Source organism: Gopherus flavomarginatus, chromosome 3 (assembly GCF_025201925.1).
Source record: "Gopherus flavomarginatus isolate rGopFla2 chromosome 3, rGopFla2.mat.asm, whole genome shotgun sequence".
Lineage (NCBI taxonomy): Eukaryota > Metazoa > Chordata > Testudines > Testudinidae > Gopherus > Gopherus flavomarginatus.
In genome coordinates, this window is record NC_066619.1 from 60,656,197 (window position 1) to 60,677,991 (window position 21,795).

Below are 21,795 nucleotides of genomic sequence, written 5' to 3' on the forward strand. Positions count from 1 at the left end.
TGTGCTCTGATACACTGCTTCTCTAGTACATTTGCCCCATATTCTAGGCAGGACTGACTCTATTTTTAGAAACCATAAAGGAGGGATTGACTCGGGGAGTCATTCCCAGATTTGCTTTTGCGCCCCCAGCCGACCTCAGCCAGGGGCACCCGTGATAGCAGCAGACAGCACAGAAGGACAGATAACTGTCATCTCATTGCCAAATTACACTGGCAGCAGACGGTACAGAACGACTGGTAACCATCTCTGCTATCATGCAAAAGCAAACGAATGCTGCTGTGTAGTGCTGGAGTATCGCCTCTGTCCGTGGCATCCAGTACACATACGGTGACTGTAAAAAAAAAAAAAGCTGAACAGGCTCCATGGTTGCCATGCTATGGCGTCTGCCAGGACAATCCAGGGAAAAAGGGCGCGAAATGATAGTCTGCCGTTGCTTTCCCAAAGGAATGACTGACAACATTTACCCAGAACCACCCGCGACAATGATTTTTGCCCCATCAGCCACTGGGCTCTCAACCCAGAATTCCAAAGGGCGGGGGAGACTGCGGGAACTATGGGAAAGCTACGGACTAGCTACCCACAGTGCAAAGCTCCGGAAATCGATGCGAGCCTCGGATCATGGACGCATACCGCCGAATTAACGTGCCTAGTGTGGCCTCGTGCAATCGACTTTATACAATCTGTTTTATAAAACCGGTTTATGTAAAATCGGAATTATCCTGTAGTGTAGACGTACCCTCAGTGTAGTTAGGTGACACAGAGTCTGTGTAGACACCACATTACTTACATTAGTTGTTGGATGCTCACAGCTTGGGCTGTCACTCCAGTCTGGGTGGGGAGCTCCAGTTCGAGCTCAGCTGCCCCTGGGCTCCCGACTCCTAGATGCTGCCTGAGCTCCCCACTCCAGGCCGGGGGCGGGGGAGAGGAGAGCCCAGATGGCCAAATGTCTTCATATGCTGTGCAAGTACATGCTCTGTAGCTGGATATACCCGCTTGCATATCACATTTATTTGCATGCAAGGTTACAGCTAGCACATCAGCGGTGGTATTCCAGGCTTCTGGAAGCATTGTAGGATCCTTCCTCTTTGCTACGTGCTGGTGGTACTGCTGACATCTTCACAGATTTGGCAATGGCAGTTTCTTCTCACTGCTCTCTCCTGCCCAAACTTGGTGGAAGACGTGGAGCAAGTGACCAACAATGTGGTTCCGCTCCTGCAACAAATTTGTCTGCACTGCAGTTCACGACAGGTGAAAACCCTGGGTGGATTGACTCAAACCTTTTTCACAAGCCAAAGGCAAGTGAGTGGGATGGTGACGGATTCAGTGATGCCCTATGACACAGAGGCACAAGAAATTGCTGGTGGTGTGACTGAATGGCCATGACTTCACTACTGCTTTTGGACTAGGAGCAGTATAGATGTAAGGTCCCAGTACTGCTGGACAAGTTGTGGAGGACACTGAACTCTGACCACACATTTATGAGAACCCAGCTGTGCTCGGCTGAATAGGTGGTTGCTCTCTACATGTCCACATGTAGTGGTGAAAAGAGTGCAGCAGAAAACTGTTCCAGGGCAGCTCATTACTACAGGCAAGAAGGGAGGACAGAAAACTTCATAGATTTGCACACAGTCAGACAGAAAAAGGTTCAGTACATTGTGGGAACAGGGCTGGAGGACTCCTGAACTCAGGACACAGAACACGCCCTTTAGCCCCATCCATGCTACACACTGTCATGGGTGAGAGGCCATGCCCACCACCCGAGGCATATTTATACTCACACCCCTCAGGTCTGCTAACGTTCTTTCCCCAGACATGTCTTGAAACCTATGTTTCTGGGGTTGAGATATGGATGGTAAGGGAGCTCTGGCATAACCATATGCTTGGACCTGAGTCCAGAAACAGATAGGTGTAGCTTATGAATATGTTGCACCTCTGTACAGACTAGGAAAAAGAGACTTGGGCAAGTCTTGGACTCCAATCTTTATCTTACTTTTACTTCACTTTGTATTTTCCTTGTTTTTCATCCTCTAAATTGCTGTAACCAGAACTACACACAACATTCAAAATGTTGTCATATCAAGGCTATGTAGTGCACCAGCATTAGATATTATTAATCTCACATATGCATTCAGGTCAGCATCAACAAGTCCAGCATTTTCTTTGTTGACCTGTGAATTGATATTTAATTTGCTACCATCACAGTTTCATTTGTTGTTTTTACAGATTTGCTTCTACCAGATAGAGAAAAATATAAAATTGGGAGACAGCTAAGTATACTATACATATATTAATATTAAATCTTAACTCTGTGTAGGAAGCCGACATTAGTAATTTTTTAGAGTCATTCTGCTGTTTAGGTCAGTTCTCCTATGAGGTTGCTATGTGATTGGTGGGATTCGCCAACTGTTATGCTAAAATATTAAATACTATATTATTGGTCCAAGCACTAACGTAAGTGGTACCCACTTAGAGGTTTTTTACTAAAGTGATGTTCTGTTCTCTGTTTCAGACACAACATCCAATCTTAGGTTTTTCTCTAACAATCATCATCACAGTATCAAATCACTGATCTATCTAGTATTCATTTACTCAGTTTCTGGGCAATCACCACACCCCTTGCTAATACTGACAGTGAAATGGTAGCATTCAATGTGTTGGGAATAAATCTAAGCAAAACCTCCCTCCTTCCAATAACCCAATAGAAAACCCTTTGCAAAAGTCTCTCCCTGAACCTATCCAGTCAAAACCAGAGGCAAGATGAGGTCAGTAGCTGGGAATGACAGGCTCAACGTCTCCATCCTAAAAATGGCAATGACACAGAAGCGGTCTGGATACAACTGGTCCCAACGGGGGAAAGGGAAGGCCTTCCTTCAGCAAGTGGGGGCTGGAATTAGGGGCTAATGTGAAAAGAATTACTGGCAAGAATTCCAGTTATAAGGAGACTCCTTGAATTCAGCACTCTGACCTTTTCACATTCAAAATTTGCCATCTTTGCTTTAGTCACCAGTATTACAGTTTATTGGGTCAATGACTGGGACACTAAGGGCATGTCTAGACAAGGAAAATAAATCAACTTTATAAATGTGTCTAGCTAACATTTTAAGAAACATCTTTAAACACTAGCGCAGAGAAGGTTTAACACTTTTAAAAACCTACTAGGTCTTTGTGACCAACCTTAGATTACCTTGGTGTTGACTATGACCAGCTAACAAGTTTCTAGAACTGTCAAACTTCGTCTCAGAAAGAAAAATGTGCCACTTTACTGGAATAAAAGAGTAAAGTGACAAGCCATATGTGCTGCTGGAAACCATGGCAGAAGTTGAAAGGACTCCAAATTGAAATTCAGTAAATTTTCAAAAATACAAGTTTAAAAGTAATATTAGGAATTATACCTACCCTGAGTTTGTGCCAACTTTTCTGTTTTTACTATGACATTTACTTATTTTTTAAAATGTTTTCCTTTCTCTGTTGATGTAAGACAGACTCACAATCAAACTTTACACCACTAACATAAAAGGAACCCTATCTACCAGACCTCCAGGCTGCTCTGAGGAAAGCAAAAGTTCCCAAACCTCCCCATGGCTGATCCACTGATGTGAGAAAAATTTCTTTTCTGTCTCAAAAAGGTTATTACACTACTCATTACCAACAGTATATCAAGAAACCCAACTCTAACACTAAACTAAAAAAGAGAGGAGGGAACATTGGTGAAAACAACAGTAACAGATCACATAGTCGTTTACATGGATGTGCAGGAGCAACTGGCTTCTACAGCACTTTAAGAACCAGCTGCGAGGTTGTACTCCATATGTTTTATGAAAATATGCTTATGAATATGAATATGATGTAACTGGAATATGCTTTATGCAAAGCTTATAATCTACTGAGTTTATTCATCCTATTTGCATGTATTATTTCTATGTCTGGAGTTAGAAAAATAAGATATAAACGTGTATTACTGATGTAAACATATTAAGTGGAAGCCATTAAAGGTGCTTCAGAATCAATTTACTGTAAATGGCTCTGTGTATGTGTGGGCCAGCCAAGGAAGAATGGAGGCTGGGGTCTCACAGGACATGTGATCATGTCACATGATCCTGGAATCCATCTTAAATCTGGTATTTTTCCATTTAGAAAGAGGGACAAAAGATTCCCGCCTTGCACCAAAGCTATAAAAGAAGGTGAAGCAGGATGAAGGGGGACAGTCGGAGAAAGGCCCTGCTTACCTCCTGAGACGTCTGCTGGAACTAACAAAGACTGTACTAGGGGAAAGGATTGGGCCCAGACAAAGGACTCTAGTCTGTGAAAGAAGCTTATTGGAATATCTCCTAGAGTGAGATATTACCTGTAATCAGTTTCTTAATGTATTAGGCTTAGATATATGTGTTTTTGATTTATTTTGCTTGGTGACTTACTTTGTTCTGTCTGTTATTACTTGAAACCACTTAAATCCTACTTTTTATACTTAATAAAATCATTTTTGTTTATTAATTAACCCAGAGTAAGTGATTAATGCGTGGGTGAGCAAACAGTAGAGAGGTCTCCTGTCAGAGTAGTTAATCCACCTCCCCGAGAGGCACTACTTGTCGATGGGAGATCTCCTGCTGACATAGCCCTGCCTACCCAGGGCCAGGGGTGAGGGGAGGATTAGGTGAGTATAACTACATCAGATTAAATCAGACCAGAGATAAAGATATAATCAAGACCTCCATAAACTGTAGCTGAACCTAAATACTGTTTTTCAAAGGCCCTCGTTAGTAAGGCAGGCTGGACATTCTATAGCAGCATCCGTTAATTAAATTAAAAGTAAAAATCAATAATGTTATCAGCAGTTTCCACTGAATTTATCAATATAAATAACACATTTTATTTTACCATGTGCCTGAGAAATACACATTGACAATGTGTAACTGCACTGCAGAAGTTGTCAGAGGAAAGCTGGAGGTTTTGGCAACTAGGTTAAAACAAGCTAAAGCTTTTGGCTTCTAGACAGGTAAGTTTGGAGTTTTGGCAAGCAGGAAGCAGTTGATGCTTTTGGCCCCAGGGAAGAGATGCTTTTCTACTTCTTTCCTTCCCACTTGCAGAAGGCAGAAAGGGAACTTAAACAATTATTTGGGTAGAGGTAGGTGGGTTTGAACTTTGTTTTCAATCTAACCAACCTGTGACAGTGTCCACCTGTTCCACTTCCCCAATATTCACTACCATATCCAATAACAGCAGCATATTAACTGTGTATTTCTGCTTCAAGGACCAGCACCAAAGTAGCTGATGTTGACATTTAATTGTCACTGAGTTTGTGTGTTAACATCCCACTGATATGAATGGAGCAGTTCCCACTTCTGAAAACTGCGTCAGGCTGATTGCAGAGTCAGGAATACAACAGTACAATGATTTATTTTTGGAAGATTATCTTCACAATAAAAAGGAATAGAATTGTCTGTCTTTTTAAATGAAAAGTTAAGATTCTGATGCATAATTCTAAATCAAGGAATTAATTCTACTGTAAATTCCTCAGCTGTGAACAAATTGTGAAATGCACAGGAATATGATCCACTGTACAAAGCAAGTTCCAGATTCCTGATAATAAAGAATAAACTTTGCTACTTAAACTCTCCACCATTAACATTAACCAGTAAATTAGACTGGTAAAACAGAAAGGCAATCCTCCAGTGGGAGGATCAGCATATAGAACAACATGCCTGAACCAAGAAAGCGCTAATATCAAGATCCCCATAGGAAAGATTCTGCACAGCTGGTAGATCTTGTATAAAACAAAATTCCTATTCTGTCAAGTCTGGAACATCAAAGGTTACTGTGTATCTCAAGATGTTCCCAGAAACCTGAAAAAAGAAGTCAGCTGCTAAAGGTACTGTATTGGTTAATCTTATTGCTTCTAGGAACAGGGAGAAAATCTAGTAAAGGAATTAAAAATGTAAACAACATTTCACTAATTTTTCCTGAATTCTGCAACTCAAAGGAGAATAATAATAAATATAAATGGATTTTAAAATATTTTATTGACGAAGGGGTTCTCCACATCCATCCTTTTTCTAGAAAACTCCAGGTAAAATAATATGACATTTTTCTGCAGTGGGAGGTATCCTCTACACAAAAACTTCTGACGATTCTTGATGGAAAAAGAACACTAAACACACACATACTGGAATGGAATCATTGAAATGGAACCATCCAGTGAAAATGAAATCAGTTTGTTTTCACCACCACACTATGTTGATCTGTGTTCTGTTTAAGAACTGCTCTTTTATAATTTTTTTACTTTCCATATATCTAATAGAAAAGCAGCTTGTTTGTTTACCTCTTCTCCCACAAATAGTGGACAGACTTTATATCCTCACTTCTTTTTTCTCCTCTGTGCACACTGATGTTTCTGGTATTAGATGCTCTATTCATTGTAAGGCAATGTGAACAATGAATATGGCAAATAAAACTTATTTTGCTGTGCAATAAATATCTGGTTTTTTATTAGAAGCAATAAAAATCCAGGGTAAAAGTATATTTATATAGAAGTTTTTATTTCAAAAGAGAAAAACCTAAAAAGAAAAGAAAACTAAAGGCTGAAAGAGATTACATGGTAATCAAATCTATCATGACAATGCTATTAAACAGTTGAAGACTTCACACTCGATTTTTATCCTCAAGTCTTCCAACTGCATGAAAATGGTATGTGCAAAAGTCTGCTAAGTGTTGACATACTCAATGTCAGCCTAGGATGTAAGACCTAGGATGGCGAGAGTGGATCAGATTCTGATTGAGATAAAGTTTCTAAAGCTTTTATTTTAAGAAACTGACGACTAACCCATTGAAACACTCCTCCCCATTCCCCCCCCTTTTTTAACTATAACATTCTTCAAATCACAGCAACTTGCCAGTAGTTATATAAACAACCATCTGCCTTATTGTATCTTTTCTGTTTTTCACTGTTTTTCAATTTAAAAAATGTAAAAACACATTTATCAACAATGTAACATACTCCCATATGGGTTTTATGAGACGCTCATCACTTCTTTCAAGAAACGTGCTAACAATAATTATGAAACTATCTCTGAACCCTGCGTACTGTCATGTCACTATGATAAACCTACCGGCAATTGCTGCCTACAAACTAGAAGGATTCACTGATGCACATCTGACATAATCTCTTCAGTAGAAGTCTTTCCAAACATCAGATTTTCAAAAGTGGATTTAACATATGCAAATGAATACTGCACACAGCTAAGACAAGCATTTATATTTAAATATAACTTTTCTTAGGTACTATTTAGAGGTCTTCATTCTTCTAATAGCTGTTAGACCAAAAAATGACTAATTGTCTCTCCACCTTCTTTACTCACCAAAAAACAAAGTTCACGGTAAACAGACTATTAAAAATTAAAACACTTGCTGATTTTTTAAGCCATTTGTTTGAAACCAAGGCTTTTGATTTCAGGGGAAGAAAAAAGGAATCCCATTGCAAAGAAATGTTTTATTGGGGTGGCGCAGGGAATACAGCCTATAGTTAGGGTCGTCCTCCATTTTCCATTATAACACTCCATTTTCAGCTACGTGTAATTTTGCCAAACTTTTGCTATTTGGGATGAAATTAGCCATGTCACGTGTCTGCCTTAGAATGAATTTATATTTCAACTAAAACAGTTCAGTCACATCTAAAAATGAGGTTAGGAAAAAACACATTGTTGTGGACATGTTAAAAAATTTCAGAAAACTGTCTCACTGAGAAACTCTAGCACCACCACGTCTCAGGCCAGGAGTTGAAATTTGGCAAAGGACTTCTTTTGTGTCAGAGATGCGCTTTTACTGTCTCTGTGAAAATTCACCCACATTTGGCTAAGTTTTGAGCTCTCAGAGAAAAAAAAATGCAATTCACATATACTAAGTAGAGACTTGTTAGAGCTTGGCAACTTAAATTCTTTTCACTGAACAATCTCCATCCCCTCACAAACTCTGCCACCTGACCTGCATATGCTCCATCCACAGAGCATGCTCATCCTTGGGCTCCCAGGGGCTGAACAGGATTTTCCCTATAATAGTTTATTTGCTGAAAATCCATTTTTCAGTCCTACAAAACCAATCATGATTTTGACACAAATTCAGAGAGTAGTTTTAGCCCCATTTCCCCTCCCCTCCCCTGCCCCCAGGACTGAGATTCCATTCACAAAATGACCAGAGGAAGAGGAGGTGGGAATGGTGCTGGTCCCATTGCCCCTTCCTTGAAACTTTCAGCCCAGTGGTTAGGACACTCAGCTGGAATGTGGGAGATGTGGTTTTAATTCCCCCATCTGCCTGATGTGCAGAAGGGATTTGAACATAGGTCTTCCACATTGCTGGAGAGTGTCCTAGTATGACGCTCTCTACCTCGGAGGAACACCTAGCACCTCCACATTCATCTTTATAAAATGATTGTGCAGTATCCAAGTTTGTCATGCTGGGTGTCTTCAGAAGGCTCATAATGCACTGAGCATGGTTGTTATAGTGATATTATAGTAATCATTACAGTAATGTTATAGGTTATAATTTCATGTATATTTATGAGGCTGAAAAGGTATCTTCATGGCTTAAAGCAAGCCCATGCAAAAACTCTCCAAGAACAGGGATGCAGTTCACACCTAGTCAGGGCATGGATGGGACAAACCAAGCCTAGCCTCACAGGAACAATGGACACTGGCTTAGGCAGCAACAAAATAATCTGTTAGATCCTCGAGGGAGTCACCCACTTCTCGGACTGAGATGAGGTAATGCTGACCTGGCTCTGAAAGGGAGGGGTGGCAAAGCCAAGAGGAAAGAAAGGACATGATAAAAGGGAGAGATATTTTGCCATGCTCTCTCTCTTCCACTTACATCTACAGACACCACCACCACCACCACGCAACTGAACCACTGATCAAAGGGGAGAGCCTGGCTGAAGAGCAGCCAGCCTGTGGTGAGAAGTATCTAAGTTTGTAAGAACACTGGAAGTGTTAAGATGAGCTTAGAATGCTTTTTGCTTTTATTTCATTTGACCAAATCTGACTTGTTATGCTTTCAATTATCACTTAAATCTATCTTTATCGTTAACCAGTATGGTTGGCATTTTCTTGCAGTTCATAACTGGTTGAAAAGCTGATGGCCTTTGGACACGGCAGGTAAACAAACCGGCCCAGAACGCCAGGGGCTTTCCCTGCACAAGCGGTGGACCGACTTTGAGAAGCACTGTACTAGAATGCAAAATTAAAATCAAGACAATTTTAAAAATATGGAATTGTATCACATGATTATGTAATACAAGGATGATTTTAACACTTCAAAGGATTGATTCTGTTTTCCACTCAAGGCTAGGCTATTCATAAGTGATGAACATTCTTCTATATCATGATGAAAAATTCTACATTCTTTGTAGATCCATGGCATATTCTTCACATATTAACTAAATTCAGAAAAATATTCCGCCACTCTTCATTTATTTTATGCTATCTCAGTAAAGGGAGGTGGTAGTGTAACCAAATTTTTCATACATATTATTTAGGTAATCCCACAGAAATTTTCTGATGTAGGTTTTCTGTAATTTACTTTTCTCTGCCACATAAATTAGGTGTTTTTTCTTGCATGATGGTGCACTATTTATGTCACATAAAACAAATGCTATGTATATTTGAGGGGTGGGTGTGTGTGTATACATATCCTTTTTAACTCCTGTATCCTCTTCCCCTTCCTCTCCATTCCTCAGTTTCTATTGGAAGGGCATCCTTCCTTTCTGCACATTGTCTAGACTTGTCCCAACTGCTACACCCAGCAATCTCTACTTTGACTGTATTTAGCTCCTCAGATCACACTCCATTCATTCTACCATGGCTCAGTCAGAGGAAGTGGAGTATTGTCTATGCTATCCAATCAATCAGGTACAGGAGCAGACAATCAGTTCTGTGACTATAGCTCTCTACCCTGTGCTTGAGCCCGCTTAGTCAATAGCTACAAAATTTCTCAGAATATACAAAAATCCTGTTATAATTAGAAAACACCCTATAATTATATATATGTTCAGTCTTAATAAATATACCCTTGGCACCATCACAAGCAGCAGAGAATTACAAAAAACTGATACATTTAAGAACATTTCTCATTATGCAGTCACAGAAACCAGTTCAAGATAACTTACACTATTTATCTTGGCACAGTTGGTTGTGGGCTGTTGTGCTTAATATTTTAATTTGGTTACACTTGAACAGAAAGGAAATTTCAAAAAGACAAAATATTATCTAAATACGTTCACAATCAAATACATCCCTCAGTAATTTGAGTTAAGTTTACAGAAAGAGGAAATGAAGACCAAAAGCATTTCAAAAAATGGGCCTGATCCCACAGTTAGGCAAAATGGCCAATGAATGAGGAACGGAGGCAAAGGTTGATCACAGGTTTTTTGTTGATAGCGCCATAGTCCCTCTCAAGGATGGACAACAATAGACAAAGTCTCTGTGAAAGTAGTACCAATTTGTGCATCAAAGAATTCCTTTTCAGAAAAGGTCTCCAAAAGCCACTGACTATAGCAGGACCAACGTACTGACAGGTCACTGTGCTCAAACTGCTCTCTGCTATTGGGCAGGAACAATCAAGGTAGAGCAGTACAGACCCAGACATGCATGTTATTACAGCCCCTGTGGCCAGACGTATCCTTTCATGTCAACTCAATTCTACAGCTTCCCATGCATAAGAAGTAGGACACACAAACTGGAAGGCCACTTGCTTGCACAACTGAAAGAGATATTATACACTCCAGAGCAAATTGACCACATCTCTATAGAATACTTCAGTAAGCAAAGGGAAAGAAAATAACATTGAAGCATCCTATTCCAAACTATCCTGACAGAAAGTAAAAGATTTGGAAAAAACATTTGCCAAAACAAAAATGGTCAAATCCAAACATTTATTTTAGCAAGTCCGATCGCTTTCTCTACCAGCTGAAGACAAGAAGAGAAATCAGCAGATTCAGCTAATATGTCCCTTCCTATGGAAAATGATGTCACAAGAGTTTAGTACCTATGCTTTGGCTGGTGGAGAGGAAAGGTGGAGAAATTATGTATTTTTTTAAAAAAAGCTACCATAAGATATGAAAAATACTCTTTTCTGTTCGTTTGCAGTGTTGTAGCTGCGTTGGTCCCAGATATTAGAGACACAAGGTGGCTGACATAATATCTTTTACTGGGCCAGCTTCTGTTGATGAAAGAAAGACTTTCACCCACCTTATCTCTTTTCTGTTTGTACCATCCAAACTATATTCTACTTTAAACACAAGAGAGGGTCAAAAGATGTAGTCCAGGACTTAAACTGCAACACTATAAATAATACAGTAAATAATTTAAATTACTGTTAGAGCATTAAAATGCAGAACTTTTTTTAAAGAACAAGTAGCAATTAAAATAATTTCATTTTTACCTATATTTTAATACATAGAAGAAAACTACAGCACACAGTGTACACACACACACACACACACACACAACATATACCTCTCCAAGAGCTTCATAGCGTTTTTGGTTCCATCTGTGCAAATCTTCACGGTAGTTAAAAACAAATGGCTCCCCAGTTTTTATATGCCTTAATTGCCCCTCTATAAAAGAAACAATAATATTAGTTTTAAATACACATTTTAAGAGAGTCTTAAAAGCAGAGGTAACAATTCACTGTTGAAAGCAAAAGACAATGTTCATCTGAAAGCAGAACCGCTTTCATTCATATACCACATTATTCTTTCTCCCTCAATTACAATGTAGGGCACTTAAATCAAATGGACCGCAGCAAGACCACCATCACATTCACTTCTAGTTCACATTCACCTTTGAATCAAGGGAAGCCCGAACGGTGACATATTGAGCTTTAAGCCCAAATTTCAGCCTAGCAACTTGTTATATAGCTAATATTTGTGTCCCTAAAAGTATGCCCCAAAATGAAGAACTAGCAGCTGAATGGTACAAAACAGACTGTTAGCTAACCAACCAGGTAATTATATACCAACTATTAATCATTTGTACTCAATTAAATTGCACATACAAAAAGCATGAGTGGCACATTGCAAAGCAAAAAGGAAAAGAATTGTTGAAAATTAAGCTCTTAATCTCTAAAACAGTTTCAGTTACAAGTCAAATGCCTTAGCACCCCAATGCAATGAAGCGGGCGGACTTCAGTTCAGCACACACCTTGGAACTTTTGCACCTTGAGCTAATAGTAGAAAAATGAGCAGCGTGTCAAAGAAGAATGTGCACACCACAGCAATTTTTTTTGGAGAGCAACATTACAATCTCTTAGCTTCATAGCTGAAGAACAGTAGCACATTCAGCTACAGATGAAGGAAGGGATTAGATGGAGATGACTGAGGAATAAAATGGCATCCCACAAAGACTGGGGGAGGGAGAAGTATATCAGATATTTTACCAGTTATATTTCAACTTATTAGCCAAAATAAAACACATAAAATGTTATGGTCACAAAGAGTGGTACAGAGTTGAGTTTAACACGAGAAATGACTAAAAACAACAATATCTAAGCATATTATCCTAAAATGTTGAACTATCTGAAGGATAGAAGTATGGTTTATTAGCAGACTTTTTCCTCCTCCGCAACATGAAGACAAAGACATTAACTCAGCTGATATCTCCTTGTGAATTCTAAGCTTTGATAACATTTTCATGCACAGAATTCTTTATTTAAAAGAAGATAGTTTTGAAAACTCCTGAAGTGGCAAACAAAATATTTGAGAGCTTTCTGTTGTCTTCAGTGTTTATAAACCTGCTTATAAACCTGCTAATTTAATAAAAGAAGAGGTTTGACTTTCTTAGCTCTGCCATTACCTTAGTTTCACTATATTTTTCCAATTACTAACCTCCAGGGAAATGTTCCTTCCCAAGTTCATATCCAACATCTCAGGTCCCAATATCCCTCTCTCCATGGAATCACCACCATACTCTAAGACTTCTACACTTTTTAAATTTCTAGGCTCAGTTGTTGCTTCTTAGCTAGTTACTATTCAGTATAGCTTGTTTTAAAGCAGGTTACGGATGAAGTTCTGATCTTCCTAAGGAATCACAGCAAATATCTAATAAGAACTGCAGTTTATTTTCAAGTATTCCTAAAATGTTTGGAACCTCCATCTTCTCAAATTCTACAAAGCAGAAAATAAAACCGCTTACTTACTTCTCCTTCACAAATAGAAACATACAGACGATGACAAAAAAATGCACTATAGTACATATAAATATCAGAGCAAAACATATCCCTCTTTGGCAATACCCTAACTAGAAGCATATGCTATAGGGTTTGTTACTCCCTACGGAAGTCACTCAGGCTATCACATTAGTGATGGAACTTTTAATAATATAATTCTAAACCATCATCCTCCACCATCCAGATTTCAGCCCCTCTCCTTTTAGAAACCACATGTGCACCATTAACTCTGAAGTCAGTAAAGCCAACAGACAATAGTAGAGGCTGTACGTATCTTTAAAAAAAAACAAAAAAAACTGAAAAGTGACAGAGTTAACCCCTCCAATCAAAGAATGAGCATCACTTTCATGACACTTTTAGTCTCTAAGTACCTTCCTTTGAAAGCCATCAGGATATTAAAAAGCTAAGTGTTGCATAAATGACTATCATTTAAAGGAAAGCTTTTTTTTTCCTCCTTAAACGTGGAAAGTGTAAAAAAACATTAGAAATGAAAGTTCTCTATTCACAGAAAAGGCACTGCATGGCAGTAGGAGTGTAAACTTCCCAGTCTGCCCTACTACGGGTTTCAAACAATTTTGTAGGGACCCCTTCTGGGAATCTGATTTTTTTTTTTAGCCTCCATGCCTATTCAACCTTCATTTCTCATCTGAGATTGATCATATGGGTACCAACTGTGATGATGGATTTTATAATGTAGATATTAGACAATTATAAAAACCATCAACTTATTTAACATACTTCACCAAATAGATGGTGGTAACTTGTGGTCTCTACTAATGTAGCCTGGATTCAAACTTGTGACCTATAGTAAAAGACAGCATTCCATTGCTAATTCAGAGATTTATCCTGTTTTCCCAGAGAATGCCCTTCTGAAGAACTCTTTTCCCACCAGCAGAAATGGAATATTCAAGTTTAACTCAAATGCATAAATTGCTACCTAAATTATTAATAATATAGTAGCAGTTGTCTCCATCAATGAGTGAATTGAGTCTGTAAGTAAAATATCACTAGTGGTAGGGACATCAATTTAATTTTAAATGTCAAAAATAAATAGCTTTAGAAATTTTTGTATCAAATATTTCATAATGAAAGAAAGGAAGTTGGAACAATCTATTTATGTATATATTGTACAAATCTAAATGATGGAACAGCGTGTTGGACCAAGGACTGTTTGACAATTCTACAAAATTTGACATTACTTAGCTAGATTTCCAAGAGCATTATTGTGACACTGGCAGGCTAGATGCAAGCTCTTGCCCAGGCTGCAGGCATTAACTAAGAACTGACATCGTCATAGCTGGAAACCAGATCAGGTCACCTGTATGTTGGTTTTGCTTGTATGTTGCTGCATGCATTAAATCTCACTTATAATATCTATATCCCATGTTATAAGGTAATATTTAAATGTTATGGTCTAACTGTAAAAGTGTTTGCTCTGAAATGGTAAACCTGAACAGTCAGGAGAGAAACATCCTGATTATCACTACAAAAGTTTTTTTTCTCCTGCTGATAATAGCCCACCTTAATCTCAGAGTTGGTATGGCAACACCCATATTTTCCATGTTCTCTGTGTATGTGTATATATACACACACATACACACACCTTCCTACTGTATTTTCCACTGCATGCATGTGATGAAGTGCGCTTTAGCCTGTGAAAGCTTATGCTCAAATAAATTTGTTAAGTCTCTAAGGTGCCACAAGTACTCCTCATTCTTTTTGCTGATACAGACTAACACGCTTACCACTCTGAAACCTATTACCAAGTGTGAAATACTACTTTGCCACAGGAGGTGTTATATCCCACCCAACAGAATAAGGCCCATAGCTTCCAGAACCATTGTGGACTCATTGTGGAAATGACTTTGTTTATTGCTGCCTCCACACGCATGAAGAGGGGACGTGGATGTGAACTTCTCCCATCATCCTGAGCTCTGGGGGAAATAAATAAAAATCCCTGACATGAAGAAACTGCATCTTTTTGGCTGTTTGAACGCTGAAGGGCCAGAGATTCTAAACTGAAGACAGAGATCCCCAGGGGTTGCCTCCTGAGTCTCCCCTGAAAGACACTTTGATCACAACAACTATGTCACTCTTAGGATTTAGATGGTAACTCACTTGTGTGTATGTTTGCTTGCTTTAACTTGCAAATAACGCTCTAATTTATTTTTCCTAGTTAATGTCACGTAGTTTATTACAGGATTGGCTACAAGCGTTGGCTTTGGTACAAGATCTAGGGTACCAACTGACCTGTGACAAGTGACTGGTCTCCTGGGACTGGAAGCAACCTGAATGTAGTATGTTTTTTGGTGTGACTATTTATCACTAAGTCCAGTTTGTCTCGGTGACAAGACAGTCCCCTTAGACTCTGTCTATCTGTGATTCCATGGTATAACTGTGACAGTGATCCAGGAGTTCATATTTGTTACTGTCTTGGTAAAATCTAATTATAGAACACACCACCAGTTTGAGATGTTTGCCCTGTTTCTGACAGTCTGCTCTGAGGTAGGCACTCGTGGTCATGAGTCACTCCAGACAGCGCAATAGTTATATTTAAGGATAAAACTTAACTTAACAGAAAACTATGAAATTCTAGCAAGGCTTTACAAGGTATAATCCATTTTCTAATAATCTATTAATATTATACAATTTCTAAGTAGAATCTTTACAAAGTACATTCTACTTACTTTCATTAAAGGCATACTCAAATCCTTCAAGTGTATCGGGAAACTCAAGTGGTGGCTCATCTTTTTTCATCAGTTCATCCAAGTCTATTCTAGACAATAAATCTAAAAAGAAAAACACAGCATTGTATGCCTGGTTTATTTTAACAAGCATATTGACAAAAATGTTTTATTTAATGCTTTGATAGGGTGAGTATAATTAATTATGTCTAGTTCTCTCTTTCTGAGAGATCCCACTGAGTAAGGTTAGACAATTTTTTATCCACTCCCAAAGGACATCTTGTGGGGTTCCACCAGGTTCAATGACTCTTTACACAGACTGTGATATCTGAGGGCTTATCTTCACTACCGAGGTAAGTCAACCTAAGTTACGCTACTGCAGTTACTTGAATAACATAGCTGGAGTTGACAAAGCTTAGGTCGACTTACCCAGGTATCTTCACTGTGCTGCATCGATGGGAGACACTCTCTGGTCAACTTACCTTACTCTTCTCGGGGAGCTGGAGTACTGGAGTCGACCAGAGAGCACTCTATCACCGATTTAGCGGGTCTTCACTAGAACCACTAAATTGACACCCACTGCATTGATTGCAACAGCGTCAATCTCCTTGGTAGTGAAGACGAGCCATGAGTAACTGTAAGACCATTAGAGAAGACTGCGAAAAGTTTTTGGAAACCGCATGCCAACAATTCATCTCTATCTCTCTTCTACCCCAGATCTGGGTAATACAGTCTCAAAGGAGTTTCTTTTAGCTCAGTTGAGGTGGGAGATTAAAGTAAACTAAAGTGTCTAAAAAATTTGGCATGAGTTCTTTCTGCCCCTTATACCGCGGAAAGGTTGGAGAGGAAGGAGAAGAGGTCCTTGGTCAAAGAAGGATGGTTTTTGTTTTGTTTTTTAAAAATCCTTCTCTGCTTTTACAGCACCAGTTGCAGCAGTGTCCAAGACAGCAATGTCCAAGAGAGCCAACTGTACTTGGCTAGGAAGTAGGGCTGTCAAGCGATGAAAAAAAGTAATAGCGATTAATGACGTGATAAATTGCACTGTTAAATAATAGAATACAATTTATTTAAATACTTTTGGATATTTTCTACATTTTCAAATATATTGATTTCTATTACAATGCAGCATAGGAAGTATATTACAAATATTAGTAAACAACAAAAGAAACAGTATTTTTCAATTCACTTAATACAAGTACTGTAGTTCAATCATGAAAGTTAAATTTACAAATGTAGAATTATGTACAAAAAATAACTGCATTCAAAAATAAAACAATATGAAAGTTTCGAGCCTACATGGCTAATCAGTCCTACTTCAGCCAATCACTCAGACAAACAAGTTTGATTATAATTTGCAGGAGATAATGCGGCCCACTTCCTTTTTACCATGTCACCTGAAAGGGAGAAAAAACATTCGCATGACACTGTTGTAGCTGGCGTCGCAAGAAATTTATGTGCCAGATGTGCTAAAGATTCATATATCCTTTTAGGCTTCAACCACCATTCCAAAGGACATGCATCCATGCTGATGGCAGGTACTGCTCGATAATGATCCAAAGCAAAGCGGCCCGACACATGTTAATTTTCAGCATTTGAGTCAGATGCTACCAGCAGAAGGTTGAGTTTCTTTTTTGATGGTTAGGGTTCTATAGTTTCCGTGTCTGAGTGCTGCTCTTCTAAGACTTCTGAAACCATGCTTCACACCTCATCCCTCCCAGATTTTGGACAACACTTCAGATTCTTAACCTTTGAGTCGAGTGCTGTAGCTGTTTTTAGAAATCCCACATTGGTACCCTCTTTGCATTTTGTCAAATCTGCTGTGAAACTGTTCTTTAAAAAAACGTGCTGGGTCATCATCCAAAACTGCTATAACATGAAATATATGGCAGAATGCGGGTAAAACAGAACAGGAGACATACAATTCTCTTCCTAAGGAGTTCAGTCACAAATTTAATTAGCGTATTTTTTTTTAAATGAGCATCATCAGCATGGAAATGTGTCCTCTGGAATGGTGACCAAAGCATGAAGGTACATACGAATGTTTAACATATCTGGCATGTAACTACCTTGCAATGCCAGCTATAAAAGTGCCATGCAAATGCCTGTTCTCACTTTCAGGTGACATTGTAAAATAAGTAGCGGGCACCATTATCTCCCACAAACATAAGCAAACTTGTTTGTCTTAGTGATTGGCTGAACAAGTAGTAGGACTGAGTGGACTTGTAAGCTCTAAAGTTTAACATTGTTTTGTTTTTGAATGCAGTCATGTAGTAAAAAAAAAAATCTACATTTGTAAGTTACAGATTCACAATAAGGAGATTGCTCTACAGAACTTGTATGAGGTGAATTGAAAAATACTATTTTTTATTTTTACAGTGCAAATATTTGTAATAAAAAAATAAAGTGAGCACTGTACACTTTGTATTCTCTGTAGATAGAAATCAATTCAAAAATGCAGAAAAACATGAAAAAATATTTAATAAATTTCAATTAGTAATCCATTGTTTAACAGTGTGATTAATTGTGATTAATTTTTTTAAATCGCAATTAATTTTTTTGAGTTAATCATGTGAGTTAACTGCAATTTATCGACATCCCTGCTAGAAAGGAGTGTCCATTTCTCTCAAAATTGAACTCCATGACAATTCTCACCCTTCTGTAATTTGCTCTGCTTGGAGGGTAGCTCCAAGAAGACTACACAGATGTTTCAGTAAGTGCAGAAAAGCACAGCCCACTTCTTAACAGTGTGGGCCACAGGGAGCACATTAAATTTGTTCCATATTCAGGACTGGTTTCCTACTGGTGGAAAGGGCAATTCAAAGTAGTAATCTACAAAGCCCCACTTGGCCTGGGTTCTTGCTACCTAGATGACTGCTCTCTTCCTAGGTACCCTCTTGACATAACTAAGAAAAGCAAGTTATACTGTTTACTGTCCTTAGATGTGAGCTTTTGGGAGCTCTGGTTAATCATTCTAGGCAGAGGGCCTTGACTCTGGAACTCATCTCCATGTTGGTTCACTAGAGTTTAAGTTTGATGACCAGCTGGAGATAGTCTAAGACTTAATATCTATTCACGAAATCATGTGAAGTATACAACTTTCTAACACTGATAACTTCATCATTTGGAATATTCCAAGACACATCACTTTAATTAAGATTAAGTCAATGATAAGTCTGAAGACAACTTTTAGTTTTCTGAGTGGAGAAAATAAATTACCTGTAAAATTTTTAAACTGTCAAAAATACTATCATCTCTGATAAATGACAAAATGGAATTTCACCAAACCTTTCCTCAAAAATGCACCTTTATACTGAGCAACAGCAAGAGAACATAGTTTTACTGAAAGGTCTCAAAAGCACAGGTTTATAATAGAAGTGTGTACTCTACAATAATCATTTCACAAAAGGTAAATTTCTGTCAATGCATTTGTAGACATCCAATTTTAACATCGGTGTTTCAAAATGTACTTTTATTTCCTTTGTAGATAATAATGGTATAATGCAAGAACTTGCAATGTGTGCTTACCTCCAGTGCAACAGAAATTATGTCAAATCTCCAGAAATCCAGTCTTTTTGTCAGATGAGTTGTGGGACTAATCTATCCTATGTACTTCCAGACTCGAAAAATACTATCTAGAAGAGGACTACAGTTAATTATCCCTGAACAAAAAGTATTTTATCTATTAAACCATTTAGATCCTATTCCTACTGTTATTTGTTTTGTTGAAATACACACGAGTCTATAATTGTACAGTTGGTTCACTTGGATTAGTGCCTGATAAATATATTTCCTAACACTGTGTAGTTAAAGAGGTTTTTAATACTGTAAAAAGTTATTCAGCAATAAAACATCTGTAGCATAAAGTTGACATAATATTTCTCCCTAGTGGCTTTGAAAAATAAGAACACCTAAATCGCATGAATTGTCTTCTCGAAGGATAATTTCTGCAAACAAACTTATAAACAGGTTATTCCATTACTGACCACTAAGTTCAGTTTTCTTGTGCCTTCATCTGAAGCAACTGATACTGGACACTGTTAGAGACTGGATACTGCAGTAGATGGACCACCAGCCTAATCCATTTTAGTAATTCCCAGGACCCTAAACCACAGCTACAACAAAGCAATTCTATTTCTATTTCCCTTTCCTTACTTTTAAATAAATGTCTCTGAAATAATTTATAGCTATACATACACATACATACACACACACACACACACAGGTATAAATACAAAAAGAAACCAAAGAAGTTTATACCTTTCAGTGCAGTCGTTTTTTCTTTTTCATCTGGGCCTCCTTGCTGGAGCTGTGCCATGTTTATCCAAATTGTCAACAAAATTAAAGTGATGAAGGAAGAGGACATCAATCTTCACAGGATGAGCTAAAAAACAATCAAAGTTAGGAACTCGCCAGTTCATTGATCTCTGCTTAGTAGATATCACGTTATTATGCATACCATTAAAATATAATTATATATAAATGATTTCAAAAACAAGAGTTTTCTGCTAGAAAGAAAATTTAAAATACTATTCACAAAGATAAAGTTAGGGTTGATTTTTACACTTGCCTTGAGAAACCACTAATGCATTTATTAATCCGCTAACAGCAATATTATACTTAAAATATAACAACCTCATAAAAAATTAAGAAAAATAGTGTGGTCCCTTCGTAAGCCCCCCTGCAATGATTGGTGAAGAATTCCATTTCACAGCAATAATGGTAAAGATTAGTTCATTAGAATCTAATTGATATTCTGTTACAGCCATTTCAATAGAAGGTTAGAAGTGTGAACCTGCTGCTCTTCCAAATTGCATATGCTTCGTAATTATTGAGGATCAAAGTAAGAAATGGAAGATATAAACTAAAAGCATAAAGGAACAACAGTAACCCCCAATCCAATTAGATTATTCCACATTAAACTGCAGTTACAATTTATTTTCCTTAGTATACCCACATAGGATTAGGTTTTGCTAAATTTACGTACAGTTACTAGAGTTACATTACAGCAACCTAGTTTAAGACACAACAGCACTCAGAAAAATTAATCCAAATTAACTAATGGTGTGAATTTAAAGCGGATTAGTTAAACTGCATTAAACCTCTATGTAGATGCTCTTATAATTTAAATGGCCAGATTTCAGTGAATTCTGAATCCGATGTGAATTAAGATAAACCAAATTAAGGCCACTTTAATTTGGAATAGGACTGTTCACATAGGGGTTTAAAGTGGTTTAACCAATCCACTTTAAATTCACAGCCTTAGTTAAATCAGATTAATTTTTCTGAGTATCCTCATGCAGACTTAAAAAGCTGCTTAGTACATCACTCATCACAATGTAGTTGTAACCTAAGCAGTGTTACTCTTGGCACTGTCTATTGCTCTCGTACTTATTCTATTACATTTTTACCTCCAAGTTGTTTTCCTTGTTGTGGCACAGCTGGTATACCTAAATCAAGATCATAAATTCTCAATTTAGTTTTCCTAATAAAAATGGAGAATTATACATCTGCATGACAAAAAGTAAACACTATTGAAAAATGCAGCCAACAAGTAGTTTGATATATTTGATATATATATTTGAACGTAAGAATGACCCTACTGGCTCAGACCAAAGGTCCATCTACCCTAGTATCCTGTCTTCTGACAGTGGCCAGTGCCAGGTGCCCCAGAGGGAACGAATAGAACAGGTAATCAGCAAGTGATCTATCCCCAGTCGTCCATTCCCAGCTTCTGGCAAACAGAAGCTACAGACACCATCCCTCTTCATCCTGCCTAATAGCCACTGATGGACCTATCCTCCATGAACTTATTTAGTTCTTTTTTGAACCCTGTTATAGTCTTGGCCTTCACAACATCCTCTGGCAAGGAGTTCCACAGGTTGACTGTGCGTTGTGTGAAAAA

The 21,795-nt window shown here is 38.1% G+C and overlaps 1 protein-coding gene across 8 annotated transcripts in view; it reads right to left on the reverse strand.

Annotated features, from left to right (window-relative positions):
* The window catches only part of FAM172A (family with sequence similarity 172 member A), a 368,850-nt gene that overhangs the window by 306,001 nt on the left and 41,054 nt on the right, over nucleotides 1–21,795 (reverse strand). For 6 of the 8 annotated variants that reach the window (XM_050943914.1, XM_050943920.1, XM_050943917.1 and 3 more), the window contains exons 2-4: nucleotides 20,151–20,274; nucleotides 15,897–15,998; nucleotides 11,499–11,599 (exon numbers count right to left, since the gene is read on the reverse strand). In XM_050943914.1, coding sequence (XP_050799871.1) covers nucleotides 11,499–11,599; nucleotides 15,897–15,998; nucleotides 20,151–20,256 — 309 coding nt within the window. In that variant the 5' untranslated portion in view covers nucleotides 20,257–20,274. Of the gene's footprint in view, nucleotides 1–11,498; nucleotides 11,600–15,896; nucleotides 15,999–19,418; nucleotides 19,526–20,150; nucleotides 20,275–21,301; nucleotides 21,341–21,795 lie in introns of those variants that run through there. The other 2 variants (XM_050943915.1, XM_050943921.1) reach the window with 2 other exon arrangements.